Source organism: Pyxicephalus adspersus, chromosome 9 (genome assembly GCF_032062135.1).
Source record: "Pyxicephalus adspersus chromosome 9, UCB_Pads_2.0, whole genome shotgun sequence".
NCBI classification, from domain to species: domain Eukaryota; kingdom Metazoa; phylum Chordata; class Amphibia; order Anura; family Pyxicephalidae; genus Pyxicephalus; species Pyxicephalus adspersus.
In genome coordinates this window covers 48,429,654-48,453,803 of record NC_092866.1, presented here as the reverse complement: position 1 = coordinate 48,453,803, position 24,150 = coordinate 48,429,654, and the positions used below count along the sequence as shown (strand labels likewise).

General features: G+C 37.9%; 1 protein-coding gene across 3 annotated transcripts in view; it reads right to left on the bottom strand.

Annotated features, from left to right (window-relative positions):
* Window positions 1–24,150, bottom strand: part of METTL15 (methyltransferase 15, mitochondrial 12S rRNA N4-cytidine) — a 134,886-nt gene that overhangs the window by 54,970 nt on the left and 55,766 nt on the right. For all 3 annotated transcript variants that reach the window (XM_072421845.1, XM_072421844.1, XM_072421846.1), the window contains one exon: window positions 8,540–8,676. In XM_072421845.1, the coding sequence (XP_072277946.1) occupies window positions 8,540–8,676 (137 nt within the window). The remainder of the gene's footprint in view (window positions 1–8,539; window positions 8,677–24,150) is intronic.

The window sequence follows — 24,150 nt, the reverse complement described above, 5'->3', positions numbered from 1 at the left end:
AGAATTTCGACCATGACTGGTAATAGAGAAAGCCACAATGAAGGACTTTGTTGAACATGTGCCCGAGGAAGTACATTCCCAGTGATTGTATGCAGTGCTCATTGGATTCTGGTTGCAGGTGAATGCAAGGAGGTGTTTTTTATGTGTGCCCGGAAAACATTCCCTCCCCACTGCATGACCACCTGTTTATTGCAAAGCTAAACTAAAAATTTAGCTAAGCTAAGCAAAAATTGTGAGCAAGCAGCTCTTTATTCTTTATTGCAGAAGGGACCGACAACGGGCCTGATTTATTAAAGCTCTCCAAGACAGGAGAAGACAGACTGGGTGAACATGGGTGATCCAACAAACCTGCAGTGGATTGCCTAAAATCATTTGCTATTAGTTGTGAAATGCCTTCAATCCTGGCCCAGATCCATTCCAGTTTTACTGAATCACCTAAGTTCACTCATGATTGTCTATGTTCTTCAGCCCTGGACAACTTTAGTAAATCAGGCCCAATATCTTTGCTGCAACAAAACAAACTTGCCTGCTAATCTTTTAGCAGTGCAGCTTAGTGTTTGACCCTGCTCCCGGCTGTGTGGAATGAATGAACTCACCTGTGAATGTATTGGAGTTATGTATCTTCTGCCTGGCTAATCAAGATGGCTAAAGACCCAAACTTGGAAAAGGATGGTAAGGATTGCTGGTGTCGGCAATAGAGGGAAGAGAGGGAAGTTTAGTTACACTTTAACTGTTGTAAGAAAGTAGTCTCCAATAGCACACCCCGAAAAATCCCCTTCTTGCTTATACATGAGGCTTATATCTATTGTATATACTATATAATATTGTATAATATTGTATATAACTATATAAATATTACTTTTCCTTCTTTTCTCAATGTGCTACATGACTGATATTTCACCCACTAGATACAGGTCTATTTTAGATCTAGTTATCCTTCAGAACATCGAGCAAACCAACAATCTCAGGTCATTGGAAATGAAAAAATAAGTACATGACCTTCAGACAACGTGTCAACAAAACTAGACAAGAACATTTTATTTTAATGTTTTCTTTCAAAGATGTTCTCTGACATAATAAAGAGCAATGGGATTGTTGTCTGAACAATGCATAATCAAAGATTTTATAAAGGATGTATGTGAACTCTCAAGTATAAGGAACTTTTAAATAAAAAAGTATGCTCAAGTAAGATAACCATTATACATGTACTTTTTTACATTCAAGGACCCAATTATAAATCAGAAATATGTCCTTACTGTATACTTATAATGTCAAGCCAGGTTGCATAACCTGGCAAAGTGCAAAGTACACTTTGCTAGAAACTGATGGCTCCATACTATGCTCTGTGTTTATTAAAAGACATGATTGGTGTAGTGTAGAGAATTAAAGGTGGTGTCCACCAGGCCTATGGATGTAATATACTCACAGACCATTTTATTTACATCTTAAGTCAACATTTCTGCACATGCTGAGTCTTACCGCTATCCTTTGTATGACTGAGGCCAGTATATACAAGACAGGAGAAAAATTGATTATTAACAATATGATTTAGTAATATTTAAAAAGCCTGGTGTTTTTTACACCAAAATCTAAACTTTTTTTACACGGCTCAAATTTTACATAATTTAAAATGGTTATCCATAACTCCATCTACTCTCACAAACACAAACCACTACAACTTTGACATGTGGCAAAGGAATTCAAATGCCTATATCATCCAACATCTTTCATTGCTGAAAAGGAAACCTTGCAGCTGTGGGAAGACCACCACCAATAGATATGCCTACTCTTCCTTTCTATGTCCCAGGTCTTTCCAAAATAATTAGACTTGAAGGTTTTTGTAACTGCTAAGAGAGGGGAGCAAGGTGTGCTGAGCTGCTTAGAGAACCAACTTGAAGGACTTCAGGACTTAAAACTCTAAGAATGAATTGTTCCATGTTGTCTGGAGCTGCAGAGATCAGTAAGAGCTTGTTTAAGCTTGTCAGATGGAGAAAGGTCTGGTGAGTATGGTGGATGGTCTATGCTCTCAAGCAACAAATTCCTTAAATCATGCATAGTCATGTGGGCTTTGTAGGCAGGTGCATTGTCCTGAAAAAAGAAACGAAAACACCTTTCCACAGCTTTTCTCTATTAATTGGCACATAAATCTAGAGCAGTATTGTGCACTAAACTGTTTGGCCCTTTTATAGTCAGTCTTTAAAATACCTGCGTTATTCCAAATGCGTCCATTACCTTTCATGATCATTTTGGGTCTTGAACTTCTTCGACATGGGAGGACCCAGGTGCTGCCACTGCAAGAGCTATTGTTTGTTGTCTCCAGAACACAATGGTGTAACTGTATTTTGTCAACCGTGATAAGTTATTAAAAACAGTTATGACTAGATTGCTCAAATGCAGAAACATCATTTAATACTCTTAAAATGGTCCAAAAATAGTGCAACAATTCCAAAACAAGGAACTTTACAATATAAAGCATTGCTTTCAACGCTACAGTGACAAAATTATACTCATTAGTGCGCCTGTAAAACCATTAGACTGACGAGAAGGGCTTACACTGTAGTTTCTCTCTGGTCACTGGTACAACACGGATTGGTGACTTATTGGCCACGATTTATTAAAGCTCTGCAAGACTAGAGATAGACTATCATAAGTAAACTTGGGTGATCCAGCAAACCTGAAAAGGATTTCTTAAAATGATATGCTATTTCGCAAATGAACTGATGCTGAAGAGCAAAAAAAGGCAGACTACAAAACTACAAGACTAGGCATTCTGCTTGTTATTAATTGTTTCTAACAATTTTTCAAACATTAACTTGGATTCAAGCATCTCTTACAAATGAGAGATTTTGAAGGTGTTCCATATCATACCTTTCACTTAAGGGATCCAAAGGACAACACTTCTGAGTTCAATGATTTTACTTTTAGAATGTTTCTTTCAAAGCAGAAAAGGTTGTGAAAGGGTTGCTGTTTAGATGAGCCCTAAGAAAACTTTTTCCATAGACAAAAAGGCTTAAGAAGCCAATTATCAATGGACGGTGAAGCAGATGCTGTATGCACACGGGCTGAATAGTAGAGGTCTCTCAGTGATCCTACTTGTTGCACAAATGGTGCAGCATGAATGAGCCAACTTTAATAAGCAACTAAGCAAGCTTAGCATGATAAGGTTAACATTTCACTGTATGTCGAACTGTTCATCCCTACTAAAGTGCATAAGTGCTGGAAATGACATTTACCATTATCAGTATACCAAATATATGCACTATTGATTTTAGACTTTTTGGCTGACCGTAAAAGTTTAGTCAAAAAAAAGTTTTTGATTTATAGGTAAATGCTTAAGTTTTTGATTTTTTGAGTCCCCATTAGAGAGATTTGTCCCTCAATTTATACTGGTGACCATTGTCCATGAGACAGGAATTGAGAAATACCAAACATTATAGGTGTTCCCAAAAGAAAGGTGATGGGAAATCTTATGGGGACTACTGTCTAAGAGGAACTTTCCCCTTACTTTGTAAACTTTCCTTCTTGTTTTGTTTCTGAAGCAAGAATTTAAGGGAAGTTTTCTAAATGGACAGAGACAGCGAAAAAAATGACAGGTCCTGTCTACGCTATACCGAAAATGAAGCTATACATTTTAAGGCACTATTAAACTAGAAAATCCTTACGACAGAATACAATGTGTTCTGGCTGCACTCCATCAACTCCACAGAACTGGCTCACCATATGTTGAATACAGTCAGCTAGTTTTCAGTAAGTCACCATTCTCACTATATTTTTTCAAAATGGAAGGATTTCTGCTCCCGAGCTCTGGGAAAGCAAAGAGACAAGATCCGTGCATTGCGATCCAAGATGGCGGATGCGCCATTACTACATCCTATTTTTACTACTGAAGCTGATGAGGGTGAGTTGTCTCAACCCCCTCCTGACCTAAAAGAGCAGAGGCAGTAGCAATCCTTCTTAATCCCACTACACAGCATGTGATAGACACGGTATCTGGCAAGTTGATAAAACCGCTAAGGCAGGAGCTCAAAGCTCAATCCACCAGGCTTACAACTGCTGAAACTAGAATTTCAACCACCAAAGATGACCTGCTCCAGACCAGATCACAGTTAGTGACCTTGAAGTCTTAAGTACGCACCCCGACTGACAAAGTCGAAGATCTAGAAAACAGATCTCAGCAGAACAATTTACAAATCATAGGATTTCCTAAATCTATCAAACCAAGTACGCTGCCTGACCTCTGTACTACAACCATCTCTGAACTGTTGTGCCTTGATCACATCTGCAAAGTGTAACACGGCACATCGACTGGGCCCCCACACCAGGGACCAAAAAGGGCTGCCACCTGTATTGCAAAGTACCTGGATTACACTGACTGTTGCAAGCTTTTCTATGTCATTTTTGCTGATTACTCCAGGGAGGTATCCCGCAAATGGAAGCTTTTTCAACACGTATGTTCCACGCTCTTTGAGCACAGAATTCAATTTACTCCTTCACACTTTCCCTATATGATTTCCAAGGTACCAACCACTCTTTTACAGCTGCAGAAGACGCTTAGGAGTCTCTTAAAGGCTGCCCTGATGACCCGGAGGTCAGTGATGCCATGTCCTCCACGCCATCACCAGGCTCTTCCTTCAGAAGTAGTATTTTTTCTGAAGACCTGCTTTCTTAAACTCCTGAATCATACTAAGACGCAGCGACTAAAAGTGATAGAAATTCTTAAAGGAAGTTAGGGCTACAGTGTATTTCAGTGTCCAATGAAAGTGGATTTACTGTAGTGGCTAGAAAGAAAGGTAGAACAACATATTGGTTATGGAGAAAAGATGTGGCCACTGGATAAAATAGGATATGGTATTGTGAATATTTTCCAGGTACGTTTCTTCATGGTCAAATATTTTTAAATTCTTTTGGTTGGTCTCCTGGACAATACTGCTACCAGGGACTCCATTTTAAGGTCAAACACAAAAGTGATGTTATCAAGATGTGAAAGGAAGGTCATGACGAAACTTTAAACATTTCCATTAACTTTTAATGGAAAAATCCTGTTATGGTTCAAAAGTTTGTTTCCATGGTTTGATGCATTAGGAAACCGTATCAGGCTTGACTGTCGATTTGATGTTAGTAGGGGCTAAGACTACAGACACTTGAACTTTTAACATGCTGAAGTTTCACAGGTAAATACCAAAATTTTTAAATATTTAGATTTCTTTAAAATAATGCCTGGTGGTCTTGCCATGGAGGTCATTTTAAACACTTCCTGTTAAAGAATGACAATGCTATAACTTTCTTTCTTAATTGTGCTTCTTTCAATGGAGTGGCCACTTCAAAATTTTATACATTTTTAAATCTAAAGCTTTCATCATTGCTGGTTCTGCCATGACGGTTTTTGTTGATTTACGTTCGGTTATATACACTTTGTCCCTTTCCTCTTTCATTAACAAATTGGTGGCTGTTTTGATAAACATTATGGAGGCATAGTCCATTGGCATCATTAACAACTACCCCAAGAATCCCCTTGCAGGCACTGGTGAAATAGATGAACAGGAAGCAGCTACAAACATGCTGTGAATTACAAACAGTGCTCAGATGCAAAATAATGACCACAATAACATTTATAGTCTTTTAATTTTTGTATCTGATACACCAGGTTGTTCTAGTCATTCTGGAAGTGAAGGTGTTAAGCCTGACTGAGAATTTGCTACAGAAGTGTAAAATATGGAACTCGGCAGGATTCATCATTTACTGTTTCTGGGCCATGATTTCTGATACTATGCAGTATATTAAATAGAACACATTGTCTCCAGTGTGTAGGCAATGCGTAGGCTCCTTAGCCTTAAAAGTTTGCAATGATATTGGTTAATTTGTGGATCTCGTACACCTTTCTTGCCTCCCTTTTCAGTGGGTGTGAAAGGGTTTATTTGTATTATACATTGCCACTGACATAGATCTCTCCCTATGACTGGTTCTTAGTGCTGCATATCCATCATACACTTATCTTAAAACCCTAAAGAACCATCTACTTGGATAAGGTTTTCCAGGATATTAGCAGCTGGGGGTCTGCAGCAATTATTATGCAATTTACATACCCCCAGCAAATAAGACAAGCATTTATTTAGGCTAATCAATTATGTAGAGGTGTGCTTTTTGTATAAAAATATTTTGGCTGGTTACAAAAGGTCATACACATGCATTGAGACATGGGGAGGTTATCTATGTAAGAGCTAAACATTCTCTACTTACTCCCACGAAATCAAAAGTAAAGCCTTGCAATGACAATTAATACTCTAACACAACTTCTCTGATTGTTTTGGGTAACAGTTTTTGAAACAACTTCCTGGCTACTGCCACTGAATGATGCCCCACTGCATAGACTGTAAGTTGCTTTGTCATCTGAAACGATGGATGACAGAATTATGTGATCAGACATCTGTGCTAATGTCAAATATTTACAAATCATCGTCTTGGTTATTAAAAACGTAGCTTTGGCAGGGATCTTTAATCTCTAGGTTGATATCTGCAACTAGGCCACTTTTTCAGCTGGTGTGGAAAAACTGATTTGATTTGGTTAATTTCTTCTGAATGTAATTATGAAGATTTGTTTAGTTTTCAGAAAAAAATAGACAATTAATGAATCATGATTGGATTTGTAGCATGTAAAAACATTCATAGCATAAACAGAACGTCAAGATTTGGTGATTCTCCTATTCTCCCCTGCCATGTGCCACCGAACCTCCTTCTTTAAACATGGGGCTGCGTAGCTGCAAAGAGTAATAACATTTTCTGTCAGTCACCCCTGCTTTGCCCTCTCTCTAGGTGTTCTGATTACTGTCCCCATCCAAAGAAAAATACTGATTACTTTTTAGAACAAAGAAGGATTAGAATTTTCCAGCAAGTGCCCTTTTTGTCCAGGTGACGACAACTTCTCGTATTTCTTTTACTGGCATTATAGAAAAGTCAGGGAGATCTCCTCGATGTTGTCACACCCAGAAATAAAAACATTTCTGTACAAGTAATCAGTAAACATCAGGAACATTTTTGATATGGTAGCCTCAAGTTTCCTTATAGTGTAAACTTTATATCATTTTTAATGCTTTTGGACTAAAACATAGTTTGGTGCTTGTGTACAGTTTGGGAATTGTCCTTTACTTCCTATCCCAGAGATTCAACAGTTGATATTCCCATCTTTAAAAAAATAATCTGGAACAGTTGCCTCCATTGGAATACCCCCCCCCCCAATCTCTTGTGTTACACAGATAAATTTCTAACTTGGAGTGCTGTAAAACTTAAGTTGTACAGTGTGGCACCTAGGTGCACAAAAAATATGAAGTTTGTTGTGTCAAGATTTTAAATTGCATCCTCATGCACATCTCCTATGCACTATAAAAGACTTACATTCTAATTCACCACAGTGCACCATACAAGTTGTATGGTGTATTGCTCTTCATTACAAAATAAATGAAAAAAGTGTTGGTGTGTACTGATGGCTCTTTTAAAATGTATGAGTTGTTTTATCACAACATTGTGAATCCAAACCTAATGTATTGCATACTGGCAAGAACATTACATAAATAGATATTCCAGTTTTCATTCTTGCCTTTGGCCACCCCTCTTCTAAATCATGTTGCTGAGTAGGTTTAAGCTTCTAAAAATGTGAGTTTACATGAACCCTAATGCAGAGTAGGCAACAAGAATTCAAAATACCCCCATGTTTTTCTCATGATTTTTAATTTATGATCAATAAATGAATCTATTTTTCAATAAGCATAAGAACTAAATAAAAAGCCTGCATTTTTATTCAGCAATCCCTACAGGAAAGCATTTTGTAAACATAATCTTGCAAAACATATCCAAAATTCAACATCATACAGCATCCAGAGATACGTTTCTAATGAAACATCACAGGAGTATGACTGTTTTGTGACTGATTTGCTTTAATTAGAATGACATTTGGTTTGAGGTAATGTAGGCAACTCCTAAACATGGTTGAAAAATGTATAGGTTTCAGAGATAACAATGTCTAGTTCTGAACTGCCTTTGGCAATACACATTTTTCCATGACCCCCTCACTTGTTTGAGCAAAAATCAGGGCGTGGCTTATTTGATGGGGATGCCTTATCATCGGGGAAACACGGTAGTAAGCCCTGCTTCACTTTTGTGTAGACTGAAACTTTAACGTAACATTCAATAATAAAAGTACAAATGTGTTTATAGATCTCTTTATCAGATATATGTGCCGCTGTGAATTTATCCCAGTCACCTATTCAACATCAAAACATCAGTTGTGTCTATAAATTGCTAGTTCAGATCTGCAGTGCAGCATCTCTGAATGAATGAAGATGTCACTATGAACTGGATGTCAGTAGGCAGACTTGGCAATAAAGAGATCTTTTAAACAGCTTTGGGAATTACCCCACTACAACAAAGATATGCTTCATATCCAGTCCTTTTGACACTAGGCAGCTTGAAAAGCCAATGAGAAATATATATCCCACAGATTTGGTGTTTTCAAGAGAAACAATGATTAATCAAATGCTACACTTACCCATCACAGTAGGACAAACGCTGTGCTATGGCATAAGCAGTGGGGTCTCTGTCTAGTGCTAATACTTTAATATTAGAAGCCTGCTTCAGAATTGATGTGGTGTGACCTCCTGCCCCAAAAGTCATATCCAATATAGTCTAGAAAAGGGAGAAAAAAAATACACATAAAAGTTTTACATGCTTGTGATAGACAATTAAATATTTGAAAAGTCAAAAAGCTTGTATCAACAGTGTTAATTTGCAAAAACTGATATGCGTGTTTATACATGTGATTAGTCTATCGTTTATACGGATAATTAATTCATGGACCATGGCTCCAAACTTAATGTTGTGCTTGCTTGCCTACCCTAACGTGGAACTAAAGTTAGGTGAGCTTATTGTTTTTTTTTTTGTGCAGGTGCTTCAAATTATCAGTGTATTTTTTGGGGTTTGGAGTCTTCAACCTCTTGACTGGCCAGGCTGAAATCAGTTTGCACTAAAATTATGTCATCAACGTGCACTCTACACTGCGGTCACTGGAAATTAAAGGGCCTGAATCAATAAAGCTCTCCAGGACTGGGGAAGGTAGACTATCATGGGTGAACATGGGTAATCCGGGTCTTCTGGATTTCCTAAAATCAATTCATATTATTGACAAATGTTTTTAATTTTTGACTAAATTCATTCCAGGTTCTCCCATGGCTCTCCAATAATAGTCTATATTCTCCAGGCTTGTAGCACTTTAATAAGTCAGGCCCAGAAATAGATCAATATGTAAAGCATGTTCAGAACGGTGTTCTGATAAAAAAAAAATATACATCTAAATAAAAAAATAATAAAAACTTTAATATTACACACATAACCAGTCCTTACACTGTAGAATCACAAGGGCAAGGTTCTCTGCACATTGCTTCTTGTAGTTGCTCTATGTTTTGTTATACAACGTACAATGCAACTATGTTTGTTCCTGCTTTGTGCAGCACTAAAAAAAGAAGATGGTGCATTATAAATCAATAATAAAATGGCTCCATTAATTTCCTTTTTAAAGCTTTTTCTTTATTTTGACCTTGTGATCCTTCCACTAACACATTTCCTAGCGTGTCAAAGCTTACTCCCCATAATGTATGCATGAAAGAACAAAGCTGCCACCTTAGACCCTTCTGATTTCGGCACCCTTCCTTATTAAAGCAGAAATAAAAAAACTCTACTTAAACAATTGCAATCAGGCAGGTCCTTCAATGCAAATGGGGCAGCCCAGATTTTTTGATTTTCTGCAATTAAATAACCTTTCGTGTGTGATTGCAATTTTTTTAATACATTAACCTATCCCAGTATTATCATAGGTGCCGCCATCTTTTTCCATTTGTCTTTCAAGGCTTAGTTTTTGGGCATCCTGAATGGCTGGGCCGGGATGCCAAAACTCTTGTGCACGTGCATTCATTCAGTCCTGGAAGCCTTGCTGAGCTGTGCATATGCACATAAAAGAAAGCGATCAGGCAAGTTCAGTGTGTTTTTTTGCAGGGATACCTGTACCTCTCACAATAATAAACCTGCCTGGTCGCAAATATGTTTTTACAGAACTATTGTTCTGCTTTAAAGACGAAGGGATTGTGTAGTTCACAAAATCTTGGAAACTGATTATAATGGTCAGCATTATGTTTAAGATGACAGTTTAGTACACAGATAGTTTAAAAGTTACTGAATATCTTCGAGAATCAACAGGTTTAGTGTGTTCGCGCTGAAAAAAGAAAACGAATACAACAATAATACAAAACATCTAAAGACTGGTATGCTGCAGCATATTATATTTTTGTTATTAGATTTAGATATCCTTTTACCAAGCACTTTCAAGGATGTTTAGTTTTTAGAGAGATATTTTTTCTTTTGTGTTCTTTAAAAGGGAAAAAGGAAAAACAGAATGACTCCCACGCCAATTTAAACGATCTAAAACACTACTTGTGAAATTTTGCCTTGCGATCAAGTTCAATTCTTTTTAATCAGATAGAGCTAAATCGTATTATTTCTCCATGTCCCTGCAAATAACAGAATGGAAAGTCACACTGGTTCTATATCATATGAGTCACACTCCTTTAGTTAAGTTATGATTCCGTGACAGATTTACCCAGAGGAATTATAAAATCTGTTTACGACGGGGGAAAAAATACTGGTTACTCTTCGGGTTCAGCTGTTTAACTGAAAATTTATAGCAGGTAAAAAATAGAAACATACGCATTCATTTCAACAATACATGTGATGTTTAATGGAACGGGTATGGTTTAAGGCATTTTGTTTCTGAACAGTTAGCAGCCATCGCTGAATATCCCTGATAGCGGTCATATGAAGAACATTTTTTTAGCATATTTGAACAAGCAAACATTATTGTGTATTACTCCCCGGCCCCGCCCACTTTTTAGACTGTAAGCTCTTTGGGGCAGGGTCCTCTCCTCCTCCTGTGTTAATGTTTGCTTGAATTTGTCTGTCATGTGCAACCCCTATTTATTGTACAGTGCCACATATTATATGGGCACTTTATAAATACAGTTTATTATTAATTATAATAATAGTAATAGATCTTCATTAAAACAGTGCCTACAGATACAGGGGAAAGGCTCAACTACACATAAAATTGGCATGGTTTAATTATCGTCATAACCTAAATGAAAGAAAATGCAGATTTATCACATGAAAGTAAATAAACCCCTACAATTACCACCACCTCAAATCCATGAAATAAGAATAATGTGTTGTAAATTAGGTGTCATGATTAGAACCTTCTTTTTAGCCCATTCCAACTACTCTATTGTGATGCCATGTGCATCTCATTGCTAAAACCCATGCGTTAATGCATTCTTAATAATAACCCAAATGCACTTTGCCAAAGCTCTGATGTGCAATATTTGACAAAGCACTACGATCCACTGCAATGTATTAGGCTCACAATGCACATCAACATGAATGGCAGCATGATACAACTATGAAAACATAGAACCGCAGTGGAAACAGCCATTCAGAAAATATGAAAAAAGGGCCTTTCCCATTCAAATCTCAGATATGGAGGGTCTAAGGTTCTGTTGCTATTCATATATATGGGGTCACCATGCCAAGATCAAAAGTTCTCCAAAGCACTTAGAGGCCTAAGAAAGTTGCAGATGCCAATAAGTCTGGCAAGCGATTTAAAAAAAGAAAACACCATTTTATTAGAAATTAATGATTCCACTATAAAGAAAATAATTAAATAAAGAAGATTACAAATATCTGCCAATTTGTTTAGGATTGTTTGGCCCGGGAAATTCAGACCAATGGATAAAAGAAGTCTCCAAAAAGCAATAAAATGTAATTGTAAGACCTGCAGTTTACTTATTTAACAGTTGCATAAGAGATGCAAAACTTTGTTGTCAAAAAAGAATGTTAGAGCTAGACTAATGCTTGCTATTGAACATATAGGCAAAGACTAGGCCTTCTGGAATAATTATTAAAATATTTTGACCACAGTAACAGTAGACATGTTTGGTACAAACCAAAGACAGCACTGAAACAGAACTTTAATGGCAAATAAACATGGTAATGGAAAAGTTATGGTTTGGGGTTGATTTGCTGCTTCAGGGCAGCTTGCATCCATTCATTGAGCCAACTATAAATTCTGTATCGTATTAAAGTGTGCTTTATGATAATTTGAAACAAAATATCGACCAGAAATGTATCTTTTAACACGATTATGATCCAAAACAAACAAGAAAAAAATCCCCAGATAGTATTGTGGGTAAATCATGAAGGACCATCCAGCAACTTGAATTTATTGTCCTAAAAGCTGTAGTCCTGTTGCAAAAATCGAGGTAAGATTGAACAATTTGTATTATTATCATCAGCCCAAGGGCTGACTACCTATACAATGCATAGTCAGTACATTAAATGTTGAACCTTAAAAACAACCAAGATGGTTTTGACAAATCCAAATCCATAAATAACAGGGAAAAAAAGCCCCCACTACAAACAAAATGCTGGGGATAGGGGGAGTAAACATTTTCACTTATCTTATACGCTGCTCCCCTACAGACAGTGCCCTCCTTTTCTCTCCAGCACTTCTGGTTGTGGGTAGGCCCCTCCTGGATATGGAAGGAAATCAAAGTCTGCAACCATAGCACAGGTATGCCTTAGAAAGGCAGCTATAGGGGCGTGGTAGAATGAGAAGAGGACCCTGTGTTGGAGTGAAGAACAGGTTCAAGTAAAAGTGCACTTCCCCTCCATTTAAATAAAAACAAGTCCCTTAGGTGTATATTTTAGGCTCCAGAGCAGTTTAATGGAACATCAGATGGACCCACGAAGAACAAACTAGCAACCTATATTATTTATGCTTGTATTAAAATCCCACCTAACAGATAAGAATGGCAGCCATTAGTTTGGTACATTAAACTGGATTTGTTGTTGGAATGTTGAAGGGAGAGAGACTTTTTACACTTCATAATAATTCAATAACATCCAGGATTTATACCCACATAGGTAACTTAGTCACCCTAAACTTGTGTTTCTCAACCAGGGTTCCTCCAAAGCTTACTGGAAGTTTCTTGAGTAGTCTGGACAATCAAGTCAGTTTAATTGATCTCCAATAACCTTTATAACTACCTGTAAATGTGACATTCTTCCCACTGATCAACACACTAATATACTGTGAGCTGTGAATATAGTAATTATTCCAGGGGTTTCCTAAAGACCTGGAATTTATTCCAAGTGGTCCCCTAATGTTAAAGAGGTCAAGAAACACTGTCTTAAACTAACCTCTTTGGGGTAATTACCAATATTTATATTATGTATAATCCAGTCGCCATGGTGTAATCCAAAGCACGTTTCAAAGAATGGGTGTATATAAAGAAACAGGGAATTGGACACCTTCTATGGAAATTCAGCTGGTAGGAAGTAATGAGTATTACTTCAAGTATAAAAGTCCCTTGTGCTATAAGGACATCATGAAAAATCTCTGCCTCCTCCTGTGTAGGAAGCACTACCCCATTTCAGAGATCACCCCTTTTCTCTGAGTAGTCAGTCTACTTAATAAACTTTTTTTTTAGTATTTAAATGTTTGAGGCCGTTTACAGAAACCCACAAAACAGATTTTCAGTATTAGGAGTAAAAAAATGATTTCATGTGGTTTTCCCACCTGCCCAAAAAAAGAAAACTGTGGGTGAGTGCATAAATGTTTGCTGTAAAAACCTGATTATGAATCACTAATATAAACACAAAGCTGAATGATTTTAACTGGAAACTTATGTTAAGGGAAAGAGCCTGATGAAATTGTTGATGAAGTAATGAAGAATTAAAGTTTGGTTGTTGGTAGGTAATAAAACAAATGAGATTTTGTATATTTCTAACAAATATAACCTGTAAGCCCTAAATACTAGGTAACCTCACAATGCATCTATAAGGAAAACACCTGCTGGCGCCTTAGAAGTTTTTCTTCTAAGTAGTTTTTCTTTTTCTATTTTTGTCTGATTCTGTATACCAGGATACCAATTCTGTTAGCACTTTTCAACCTGACTAAGCCAAATCCAGAGCCCCTATTATCCAAATAGGTCTAGCCACTGGACTGTTTAGGTGTATGTAGAGTCAAAAATGTAATTTCTAGTTTTGGATATTGTGGGAAAGGATTTAAACACCTGCAACGTTTTTACTTCAATTAAAATTTTCAGTAGAAAAGAGGCCCAGAGCTGTGGATGGCCAAATGACAAGGTGAGGGGGGGGAGGCATGGTTAAGAAGGAGTTAAATGATAAGAGGGGTGGGGTAACAGATATGGGGTGATGAGGTAGGCTGGCAGAAGAAAGGAGGGGTTAAGGTCACGTGATAAGAAAGGGACAAAGGGGGGAGAGGTCAGTGCATAACTGAAAATTGAGAAAAGTTTCACGCCTGCGGGAGTTCATTCATACAAGGCAGCATTGGGGTGTGAACCCATCGGGGAATGGAGTTCCTGTATAGGGGGCTTCACGAGACACAGGGTTGTTGTGAGACCAGAAGTGAGCTATGGATAAGTTAATCATCTCCAAGGCAGTGTGGTAGCAGCTGGGGGCCTTTCGGTGGGCAGGAGTATCCGTAAAAGGTGGCGTTTGAGAGGTATTTTCCTGGACCTTAAAACCCACTATCTGTACTGTGTTTTTTGTTGTTTGGAAATAAAGTTAATGTTATATTATTATGTTGTAACATTAATAATGTTATATTATTATGGTCGGTTTATCCCGAGAAGAGTCTTGTGTGTTGATATAAAAGAAATGTATTGTAGTGGGAGAGCTTTGTTCCCTCTACCCTTGTCAAGATTTTATCTTTCCTCCTCTCTAAATGACTGACTTCACCAGTACACACGAAAAAAAAAAAATCACCATGATACCTGGAGAATCAGAAATCTAGAGGTGTTCTAAACCTTCTAATCTAAAAACACAAAATCTGATGAATTGATCCACAGTGTCTGCAACTTCAGAGGTCATTAACTTTTTAATGTTGCCACTAGAAAATACTAATTTTTGCCAATGTATTCTTTGTAAACTACGATCCCAGAAATCCAGATTTGTAAATCTTTATGTTGTCATAAAGTAGTGGGGATGAGGTATGTGAGGACTGTAGGCAAATGTTGGTTAGAAGAGCCCTTGGGCTACAAAACCACTGATGTAAAATAAGTATTCTAAAACAAGTAGAATATTCAAAAGCAAAATAGAATAATGTACAAATCAATATTAAATGTGACCAAACAGATTTGTATTATATTTTATATAGCTCATTGCAATAATCTCCCAATTAAATACAAAAAAAACCCAAAGAACCAATCTAAAGGGAAAATAGTATCTATCTCTGTTTTATAGCTCTGACTGCCCCCTGCAGAGCCTTATCATCTGCATGGAGCTCATGGATCATGTGTATTCCAGCAACCAATGTGTTAAGAGCATCATGCTGTGCCCTAAGGTAAAAATCAGTAACACTCTACCTCAGTCTGATCTAAGGACTGCTGATTAGTTTTGTGGAAAGTCTCCTTTTTATCTTCAGCGAGAATTATATATTTATTAAACCAAATATGCCAGCGTGTGTTTAGTTTCTTTCCTTGTTCTTTGACCTGACAATGAGCTGCCCCCCGCGAATGGATGTGCTACAGGATTTAATCAAAGGATTAAACAGGGCTTTGATCTCAGGCCACCAATTTCACCCTGGCAAGCAGTCAAGTTCACATTAGCATGAGACCTAATGGGTCACCCGGATGATTTTGATTATAGGATCTTACTTGTCACTTATACTTTGTCAACTTTATACTATCTGTATTATATATTTTATTGGACTGATTAGTAATACAAATAAAGTGGGAGTTAAATACCTAAAACTCTGTTGGTACCTAGCATGTAATTTTCTCTAATTTATGAAGTGCTTGAGTAGTGTTGGAGTAGGAAGGAATGTGTGCTAAAGTGGAAGACAAGCCAAAATGGTATTGTTTTAGTTTTGGATAGAGTGGGTAAGGGATTTCCTCTTACTTAACCTGATGTCACCAGAAAAAAAAGTGAGAAGCAACATTTCCCAAACTGATGAAAAAAAAATGGTAATACATGAGGAGAAAAGGTAAAATCTCTGTCAGTTTGGAAACTTCGTACAACCACTAGCCAATTTGGAATAAGCCTGGTGTTTAACCTGATTACCGGGCTAGGATTTCAGCGATCAGGACTAGTGGAAGGCCTTGCAGAGGAATGCAGTAGAGCTGTTTAGGTTGCAAAGGTGGTCGCAGTTAAGGGTAAATAGTGGAGGGAGGTTCAAAAGTGATCAGTGGTGGAAGAAGACTGTTGGAGTGGCCAGTGATGGAGGAGAAGCTCAGGTGATCAGCCAAGGATTTTCCACTGTTCACGGCATCCCCTGCACAGAAACTGGGGCTGTGCATAGTTGTGGGGGATTCTGGAGAGGGCGCTGCAGCCAACAAGAAGATTGATCTGTCCTGTCCTACCATTGGTTGTGCATTTCCTTCCTCTCTGTCAATTAGATCTCTAAATTAATTCTCTGGGTTTGACCTCAACCTCGCCTTGTCTGCAGCCTGCCCAGACCCCCGGCCTGTTCAACCACCTCACCTTGACTTGCTGTGTTCCAGAGTCTAATGCTAATACACTGAAGTCTTCAGATCCCTGTCACTCCCTGATGAGGAGAGCCTGGGGTCTGCAACCTGGTGACCCTTTGCAGCAAAGTTTTCCAGTGGCCACTAGGATCACCAGCCCATTACATGTAGGGTGCACCGGTGAGGACCAGGGGGTCACTTAGATTCTGTGCCTCAGGTAATCCAGTGTCACCTGCGAGGGGGAGGTAACCCATATAAAAATGTCTTGAAGTGATTAGCGGTGAAGGTGATGCAAAGGTGGTGGAGGGAAGGGGGGATGAGCGGTAGATAAGGGGTGTACAAGTGTTAGAGGTGGAGGGTGATGCAGAAGTGACTAATGGCCAGTGATAGAGAAGGGGTGAAGAGAGGAGGAGACCAAATTCTGCAAATATGGAATGGATTTCTTTAAAATCATTAGCTAATAGTTGGCAAATAGTTTAATTCCTGGTCCATTCCAGGTTTGCTGGATCACTTATGTTCTATCATAATAGTCTATCTTCTCTGGTCTTGGAGAACTTTAATAAATAAAGTCCAATACATGTCCCAAAAGGTATGTTAGCCTAGCTAATGGATTACAAACTCACTTTCACTTTTTCAAAGACTTTGGTGGCTCTGCTCAGATATTATGATAAGATTATATAGGGATATATATATATACCGTGTTTCCCCGATTTTAGGACATCCCCATTAAGTAAGCCGACCCCGATTTTTAAAAAAATAATTAAAATAAGACACTCACCCGTTTATAAGACAGCTCCGGGTATCTGATCCTGCGTGTGTGTCCTTTATGCTGGCTGCAGCGTGTGTGTCTCTGATGCTGGCTTGATCATGAGTGACTTTCAACAATAAATGTGTACTGTAGTCTTCTTCATGGAAAAATAGTACATCCCCTGAAAATAAGACCCAGGGCATATGTTGGCATTTCAAAAAATATAAGAGAGTGCCTTATAATCGGGGAAACAGGGTATACACAGGGCTTTTTTTCCTATTGAACTTACAGAACGAAAATCCGACACCTTTTTTAGACAGGTTTTCCAAAGAATTACAACTCTAAAGCTCTCATAAAAGCTTTCCTTACTTTCATTTCCATACATACCTCTGTATGGAGTGCTTTCTGGGGTAAAGGTCTCGTCTGAGAGTGGTAGATATCCAAGGAAGTGGGTATAGACAAGACAAGACAATAGAAATTAAAGCACTTTGTCTGCAGTGTTGCCACAAAAAGCTGTCTCTTTTCTTATTTTCAATATAAGCACTAGCTAAGTAACATTTATTAATCTAACCATGGGTAGCTTGGTTTTATGGTTTCCAGGGGAAGGCCTGCTTCCCCCACATGGGTCATCACACCTTTAGGGATATGCAAAATTAAGTGTATAATCTTTCATTAAAAATGTCTTTCCCATCTGTCTTCCACTCCCAATCAAAACTGCCTTCAATTCCCTTATTACCTCGCTTCCCCACCTATATTAATCCTTTACAAATTTTACAAGGAATGGGCAGACCATTTGATGTATTAGCGAGGTGAACACCCTGTGGTCAACAGTTACTTCTCAGAACTTGGAGGGTCTAAAGGATAGTATTTAATATAGAAAGAGCTCACATTTTTCAGTTATTCCTCTGCAGGTTTAGTTGGATTGGTTTTACTAGAATTTTGTAATATCTAAGGATATACCACTTATTTTCTTTTTTTCAGCTTTGTTTTTTATGTAATCATTTATTGCTTTTGCTTGGTCTATGTTAGGCCTAATATTTTTCTAATAACTCAAAACATATTCTTGCTTAGTCAGAATACACTGCAGATTCCATTTAAAAAATACAGTCCTTTTTGAGAAATTTCTGTTATAAGAATGCCCAAAACAAACAAGGCTAGAAGACAGTAACATTATAAAGACCTTGAAAGAGTTGTCAAGAGATAATGTAAACACGAGAAGACTTTTTATGACTTCTAGAGGATATATAAAAAACAAGTCTTGCATCATTCTATGATTTCGAGGATATGCAATTTCCATAGTGACACGCATTTGGAAGTTGCATTTGGAATAAAGAAAATGATTGTACAATGTCTTTCATTTGCATAAACAAGATTTATGCATGGTGTGTTCAGCATAAAATGTTTTCTTCTGTTCATAAAAAGAAAAGGGTCAGATTTTTAATATTAATTCTGTCTTTGGGGTGAAGAGAGGTTTGGTTTGCCATAATTGAAGATCAGATGATTCATTGTACAAAGACATATAATAAAAAAAATGTTTTATTGAAGAAAAGTTTCCGACAATGGATGTGGCTTGTTAGTCAGTTATTTTAAACTCTAGAGAAAGCTAAAGCAGTTTGATTTGAAGTCCTTTCCTGGACATGTCAACACAGCACAGCATGTTAAGTTCAAAACAAGAAATTAGGGTTTTCATGTTCAAACAACATTTATATCATCATTTCATAGCCAACATTCTTTCAAAATGATCTTGATTCACCAAGCAGCTAAAATATTGTCATGAACGTGACATTCCTCAAAAGCTTGTTTAAAAAGTAGAAACCACATAGTCATCACAAAAACAATGATTTACTAGTCTGGCTACAGTAAATTGGCATATTACACTTTCCACATCAATAGACTTGGCAGTTGAATGGAATATAGTACATGTTGGCCATTAGTTTACCTTCGTGTCTTGATTCCCATACCTACCTTTCTCCATGGCTCATCCATGCTCTTCCTGGACATACAAAACTTCCTGGACGGCCAAAAAGCAAACTACAAACAGTTATGATAAAAATATGTCCCTGTTGTCACCACCAGTCTTTTCAGTGTACTGAGTAAAGGTTCCCATAGTCACTGGTTGACCTCTATATGCTCTTCTGCAAAGCCTCTCCTTTTAAAGCAGAACTGAACTTCCTTGAACATGCTAGATCATACAAGTTATTATTGCAGAAAGGGACATGCAATATCCCTTCTGCAACAATCCTTCCAACTGGTCTGATTGCTCTGGGAAACTGTCAAGATACCAGCCAATCCCGGCTTCCCCTTTTTTCCCCTTTTTTTTTTTGCAATGTTTTTTTTCTTCATGTTTTTACTTAGACTAGTAAATATTAAAAAAATGCATAAAATATTTTGCATTCTTATATTCTGCCATGATATTTTTGTTTTACCTAATCTTGTGTACAGGGCTTAATAACTCATGTTGAAAAAAAACACTCTATACAGACCTTTCTAGAGTTGTGAAAGTAATACATTTCTGGTGTGATCTCTCTTTTGAAAGTTCATAGTACCCTAAAAATCATTTATTAAAGGTGATCAGTTTCTCACTTTACATATTTGTGTGTATATATACATATACACACACTATAAGTGTAAGGCCCTGGTCAGCACCAGTCCTCACCAGACACTAGTCCCCCAAACACTGCAGTCTTCCCGCTCGGCCTCGGGAGACTGATTGCATCTCCCAGCACTTGGTTGCCCCCAGGACTTACTGCGCAAGGAATGGTGTCTAGGAATGGGCTGGCAGCAAGCCAGGAGCCCAAAGATAAAGCAGTGCCAAGATTCCAACAGAGACAAATCCAGAATTTAGAGCAGACGTCATACACAGGGGATGAGTCCACCAAAGTACACAAGTGCAAAACACAAGCAAAGTTGAGGTCACAGGCAAAAGGTTGGTCCAGGCTGTGTACAAACAATAGGTCAGGAACAGTAAATCACACAAAAACTCACCAGCAGAAAGTCACCAAAGCTTAACGCTACAACGGGCACTGGTGACTGGGAGCAGAGAGGCTATAAAGTCCCAACAGCCAATGGCAGTGCAGGATAGAATCAGGAGCTAATCAGCTTCTAGGGTCCCCTTCAGCTGTGTACAGGCTAACAATAGATACTGGGATGGCAAAAAATACATCAGGCTGCACGGGTAAAGGGAAGCAGGGGCTGCTGCTATTTCTCTATATTTTTTGCTGCTGCAAGTGACATTGCTGGGCAAAATAGGCTGTGCGGGATACTTCAGCAGTGGCGCTCAGCACGGAATTTCCGGCCCGATAAGCGTTTCCTAACAATAAGTTTAATTTGTTTTTGAATATAATTAAAAAATTGTAGGTAAGCAGTGGACTGTATTACAGCTGCTTTAAACAACATTTTTTTTCTTAACTAGCGTGCCATTTTCAATTATAAGCAAGATATAAGTAGTAATAACTGTTATCAGACCTCATACGCTCCTATTTGTCTACAGCAAATCAATCAGGTATAACACATAACCGTTTCCAAACACTTCTACATGGCAGTCTGACATCTAGTCATTTCTCACAGTGATACATTTCTCTGGCTACCCTATGAATTATTCCTAGGTACTGAGATAGAGATATAGATGGTGTTACTGAAACAATCTTGCCTGAAAGCAATGTGATTTTAGGTTTCCACTGTCTGTTTGCAATTACATGGCGAAAAATGATAAACAGGAAAAGTATTACATAACAAAAATAATATTAAAGGGATGTACAATTTATTTCTTAATTGTTTTAGCTATAGAACAAATTGGCCTAATTTAAATAAACTTATCAATGTGTGGTAAAGGACAAAGCCAAATTTCTCCCCGGCACCCTTTGTTTCCTTTTCCTAACCTTTTTTTTTTCCAGCAATCTTTCATCTGGTCTGATGACACCATAGGCAAACTTCGGCCTTTTGTCCCCCAAGTGGCTGACAGATCTTGTTGTGGAAGCAGGAAAACAAGCGCCCATTTGCACTTTTGCATGCTATAACGAAACTAATTTAGGCATAACAAATCAAACAATGGGCCTGATTTAATAAAGCTCTCTGTGACTGGAAAGAATACACTTTCATTAGTGAAGCTGGGTGTTCCAGCAAACCTGGAATGGATTCCTTCAATGTCATTTGCTATTTTCTAGCAAATGTTTTGAATACTGGACCAGATCTGTTCAAGGTTTGCTGGATCACCCAGCTTCACTGAAGAATACGACATACTTAACCTTCCTGTTTGCAATTTTTTTTACTTCAAAAGTACACTGTGGCGCATGCTGTTGGGAATGAAGGACACTTGCACACATGCACGCAAAGTTATGTCATCTTGGCCTAGTCAACAAGTAGGCGTAACATCTGACAAGGAATAAAGAACAGGGTGAAGATGGTGGTCCCTCCAATGGAGTGAGGACAGGTGAGTATACATGAAAAGTTACAAACAGGCTGATAAGTTCATTTAATTGCAGAAGATACATCACCTGTCCCTTCTGCTTTAAGGAACTGCCTGTTTGCAGCTTTTTATTTTTAATGTTTATTTTGCTTTTTTTGTCCAACCCGTCAACCCTGCCTTGGGCTTCTAAGCTTCAAGTCCTGCCAATAGAATTTTTGATAAGACATCCGTTATCCTACTCCAGAAATCAGAGAACATACAAAGTTCCAACCAGAAAGCAAAAAAGACAATGGGCCTAATTTTTTAAAGCTCTCTGAGGCTGAAGAAAATACACTTTCATCTGTGAACTTGGGTGATCCAACAAACCTGAAATGGATCTGGTCCAGGATTGAAAACTTATGCTAGCAAATATCAAATGATTTTGAAGAAATCTATTCCAGGTTTGCTGGATCACCCAGCTTCTCTCACGAATGTCAGGCCCATAGACTTTGATGTAAGTCTACTTCTTCTCTAATACTAACCTAATACAGGTTCTCGGGCCTCTCATTCTATCTAAAGCTTGGCAATGGCTTGTACCCTAAATAATCATAAAAAAGTGAAAAAAACAATTCTCATAAAGAAAGACATAAGCTATGTAGCCACCAGTCACTTTGGTAGCAGCTAGTGATTTTGCAATGCCTCATGACAGGTTCTCATTAAAAGTTGCCCTTTTGAATAAATGTTTAGCATTATTGAAACAATATTCATTTCTCTAAAACCTTCTTTGTTTAATTATTGTGCTGGATAAATGACCATTGTGTTTTTCATTACAGCAAATATTTCATGATACAAGCGTTGGAGTATTAACAAGGCTACACGCATTATGAATGGACGATGAGAGAAAATCAAAAACTAGGAACACAAATTTCTTTCATTAGGCAGGAAAAATGTGACAGCAAGTGTATATGTTTTGGCTCATTTTGAACCGTCCTACCGTCCTTCTTGTACAGGTGTACAGGTAGTGGTATTGCTCATTCAAAGTACTTATAGACCTGGGATCCATTCAAATCTTGGCAAACCTTAGTAAACAGTGTTAATGCATGTGTCGGAATACATTTTTTAGTTAATTATTATTATTGTTATCAATAAACAGTATTTATATAGCACCAACATAATACACAGTGGTGTAGATTAAATAGTTAACACAGTTTACATTAAGGCAGTCCATTTAAAAAAATTGGCTGGCAAGGAATCAAAAAAAAAAAAAAAACAGGCAGTACTTTTCCCCTTTGTGGTGTGCAATCATGATCAGACTGAGGATACAAGGGCAACCAGGTAAAAGAGAAGAATTGTGCCGTAGAATGCATAGCTTTCCAGGCAAAGTGTTTTTTTTTTTGTAAGGCAGCAGGGGCCCAAAACATAAGTTTGGGGGCATATGACTGGAGCCCAAGTTTATTTTAATTCTTTTGTTGGCTAGGATTGTGGTTACAATGCATCAGAGCTTTAAAACTGCACTGCAATACCCTAATGCATGTAAGGCACGTTAATGCAATGCACCTGAATAGGAAAATGTGTTTTGCCCCGAATGATATTCCTCAGCATGACACAGGTAAACTTCTCTTTTCTATACCTTGTAGGACTGGATTACAATTTCCTAGAACTGGTTTACAAAAAATCTATGTACAGTTTGTATATATAGCAGATGTCTTAAAGAAAAATAATATTTTGTGGGTACCCTATTCCCATGTCCAACCACCTCCAATCTATGGGCAGTTTTTAGGAAATAGGATGTAAGAACCTCTGAATAGCATTTACATTTCCAGTAGGTTACAGTTTTTTTTCTTTTTTGTCCATCATTACGGAAGACAGCATGGCTTTGTAGATTTCTATAGAACGGAGATGTGGGATATTTTGGTACATTAGCAGTTTCCTACCTTTATCAACCAGAAGACCCATTTTCTAAATATCCGGAGTCATGTTCTCGCTAGCTCAAAACAACGCTCTATAGAGCAGAGACGTAAGATATTTTGGAACATCAGCTGTTGGCTACCGTACCCATCCAGGAGACCAATTTTCTAGACGTTCTGAGACCAATCTCCTCTTTTTCAATAATAACCTCCTGGACTACCATTGGAGTGTGCCATACCCCAAGGCTGCAGGTCTCCTAAACTGCCAATGATGTATATAAATGAAGCTGTCCACTTGGTTGTCATACAAGGTAACCTGTTTGGGAGGAGGTTGACCTTGCTGACATCCTTCTGAAAAATGCTCTTTTGCTGACCAACTGGCTTAAATACTTTGAGTCACTGACCAGTGTTCAACCCAGATTTTTGTTAAAGCTGGGTGGGAAAAAATTGTAGACGGGTGGCAGCCCCTATACTATGACCCAAATTTTAAGTTACCATCCAAAACCAGACTGTTACTAAAAAGTGCCAGGT